This window comes from Colobus angolensis, unplaced genomic scaffold (assembly GCF_000951035.1).
Source record: "Colobus angolensis palliatus isolate OR3802 unplaced genomic scaffold, Cang.pa_1.0 Scaffold38, whole genome shotgun sequence".
Classification (NCBI taxonomy): Eukaryota; Metazoa; Chordata; class Mammalia; order Primates; family Cercopithecidae; genus Colobus; species Colobus angolensis.
This window is the reverse complement of record NW_012117154.1, coordinates 6,114,751-6,117,291: the sequence shown is the minus strand read 5'-3', so window position 1 is coordinate 6,117,291 and position 2,541 is coordinate 6,114,751. Positions and strand designations below refer to the sequence as shown.

Sequence of the window (2,541 nt, the reverse complement as noted above, 5' to 3'; positions counted from 1 at the left end):
TGTTAGAGATGTGCCTCATCAGGTGACTTTTCTCTGAATTACCTTCTCCTTTTGTGCAGGGTCCCTGTGGTGGCATTACAAAATGCTGGGCAGAGCCTCTTAACAGGTTTTTTAAGTAGACTGGGACTTTAAAAAATTTTGCTCACAGTCCTCATGGTGCAAAGTTTAGTGTCTTTTGCAACATTATTGTTCTGTTTTATTTTTGAAAATTTTCTGCAAAATATATTTTTTTCTTGCAATGACACTCTGGAGACCCTCTGACATGGCCAAGAGAGGAGGGATATAATAATGTTGTCATGATCTTTTGTTGGGAAGAAACCAAATGATGTACCTGTTTCAGCTGAGGTCTCTGTGCCCCAGGGCTGTGCTGGAACCACCTCATAATAGCTCACAAAAACCCATTCTGTGCATCTCTTCCCAGCTCCATGTGTAGCTTGAAATTGGCCACAGTGTGAGTGTTTACACCACAGAAACTGGCAAATGCTACAAATCCAGGCTCATCACTGCCCCTTAAGATCCAGACACATCCCTCTAGGTATTTGCACATCCTCGTGGTTACTTTAGGTTCAGGGACCTGAAGTATTTTTTACTGAATTATCTCAAGTTGGGGATCTTCATCTCTCTTGTTCATGCTGTTCCTGTCACACATCACATCATGGGGCCTAGTCCTCTTCCTTAATTGTTAGCGGTTGCCACCTTCCCTCTCTCCATGAATTTTTGGTAAACCTGCTCTTTTCTGAATGACTACCCACTCTTTGAAGTTGTGCCATGTAGCTTTTTGTGCTGCCTTCCCTGTCCTCGGCTGCTGCTCAGGTGCCAACCTCCCATCCCCAGGCTGGTGCTGGCGCCCTGGGGACATGCACTGTCCTTTGTACAACTGTTTGTTCATCTCACAAAGTGCACAGGACATTGTAGGAGCTGAGTAAATACTGGAATGATTGAGGAAATAAATATGTAGAAATTCTTTCTGTAGGTAAATTTTGGGGTTATTCACATAAACAAATATTGCTTGAATAATTAGCGTATTCTTAGCCTATTGGGTATTCTTTATCTTCATGTGGAAGTAGGTCCAGTTTTTGTGTAAGCCAGAAGCTTATATAAATTTTGGGAACCCTCTTTAAGAAAAAGAAAATATAAAGTTGGTATAAAAGTGAATTTTCATTTGTAATGATAAATCAAAATGTTAAAAATTTAAAAATACCGCAAACATCACAGAATCTAAGTAGCCTGAGTTTTAATGTCTGACATACTTCTAGAATAGCTTTTCTCTACCTTTTGTTAGCTAATACACTTTGAATGCTTCTCCATATGGCAACCATTTTGTAATGTTTTCTATAGAAAGAATAGAAATATAATTCCTTCTTTTCTCTTTGATCAACAAATTGATCAACACTTGCTTTTTATTATTCATAGTCTCAAAATGTATCATTTAGCTTAATGACTTGGTGTAATATGCACGTTTTTAAGAGATGTCACCTTTGGTAGACCTCTATTAAGTTTTTTTCATATGTGAGCTGTAAGATTTGAGGACATTTTGAGTTTTCTAGTGCAGGGATTCATGCTGTGGTTGACAACAGTAGTTTGCAGTTGTCTGCATCATGGAGTGGTATTATGAGTTTTATGATATCCTTGCCAATTTCAGTACTTCCTACCAAGCCTCTAAGGACTTAGCAGAAGCCTGTATGGAGGTGAGGAGGTGAGGGAAGAGTTCAAGCAGAGGCATAGGTCAGCCACGGCATGGCACCGGCAGATGGAGCTGCTGTGCAGCTGGGGTTAGGGTGGCACGTTGGAGCCAGATGATTGGGTGGGAGATAGACTGAAATGCTGGCAGGTGGCTGAGGATAGACGATCAAGCCCTAGAGTTGTTGCTGGATCACTAAACATTTGCAAGGTAAATGAAGTGTGGTGTTAGGATCACTGGCAATGGGTCAGACAACCCTGGTTTGTCTCCCTCCTTGTTGCGTCTTCGTGGTGCTTCTGACTAACCTGTGAAATGTGCTTGTTAGTACATGCAGGTGGCTGTGGCCCACATCCATACACCTCACTCTACCTGTACCCTGTGAACGCCTGACTCAGCCCTCCCTTAGCCCCCTCTCCACCGTGACTATGGCCCACATCCGTACACCTCACTCTACCTGTACCCCATGAACCCCTGACTCAGCCCTCCCTTAGCCCACTCTCCACCATGGCTCAGCACCCATGCCATCTGGCACAAAAGGAAGAGAGCTGGAGGGACATTCGAGTGGAAACAGACAGCAGCCTTGGTCGGTGCTGTTAAAAGTCTCTCTTCTGCAGGGTTTCCCGAGCAGCAGGGGCCTATGTGTGCATGGGGCCCCGAATGTAGCTTCATTTGCTTCACAACACATCCACCTCTGCCATGGTTAACAATGTGAAGACATGGTACAGGGCATCGATCCCTTCTTCTCACCTGGGCTTGCCTTTGTGTTGTTCCTTTCAGGAGAGTGGGCAAATGACCAGAGGCACGGCCATGGTGTATACTACTACATCAATAATGACACCTACACCGGAGAGTGGTTTACT

At 43.8% G+C, this 2,541-nt stretch overlaps 1 protein-coding gene across 1 annotated transcript in view; it reads left to right on the top strand.

Moving 5' to 3' along the window:
• RSPH1 (radial spoke head 1 homolog (Chlamydomonas)) overlaps positions 1 to 2,541 on the top strand; it is a 36,050-nt gene that overhangs the window by 7,371 nt on the left and 26,138 nt on the right. The window contains exon 4 of the mRNA XM_011954227.1: positions 2,459 to 2,541. This exon is cut by the window's right edge and continues 1 nt beyond it. Coding sequence (XP_011809617.1) covers positions 2,459 to 2,541 — 83 coding nt within the window. The remainder of the gene's footprint in view (positions 1 to 2,458) is intronic.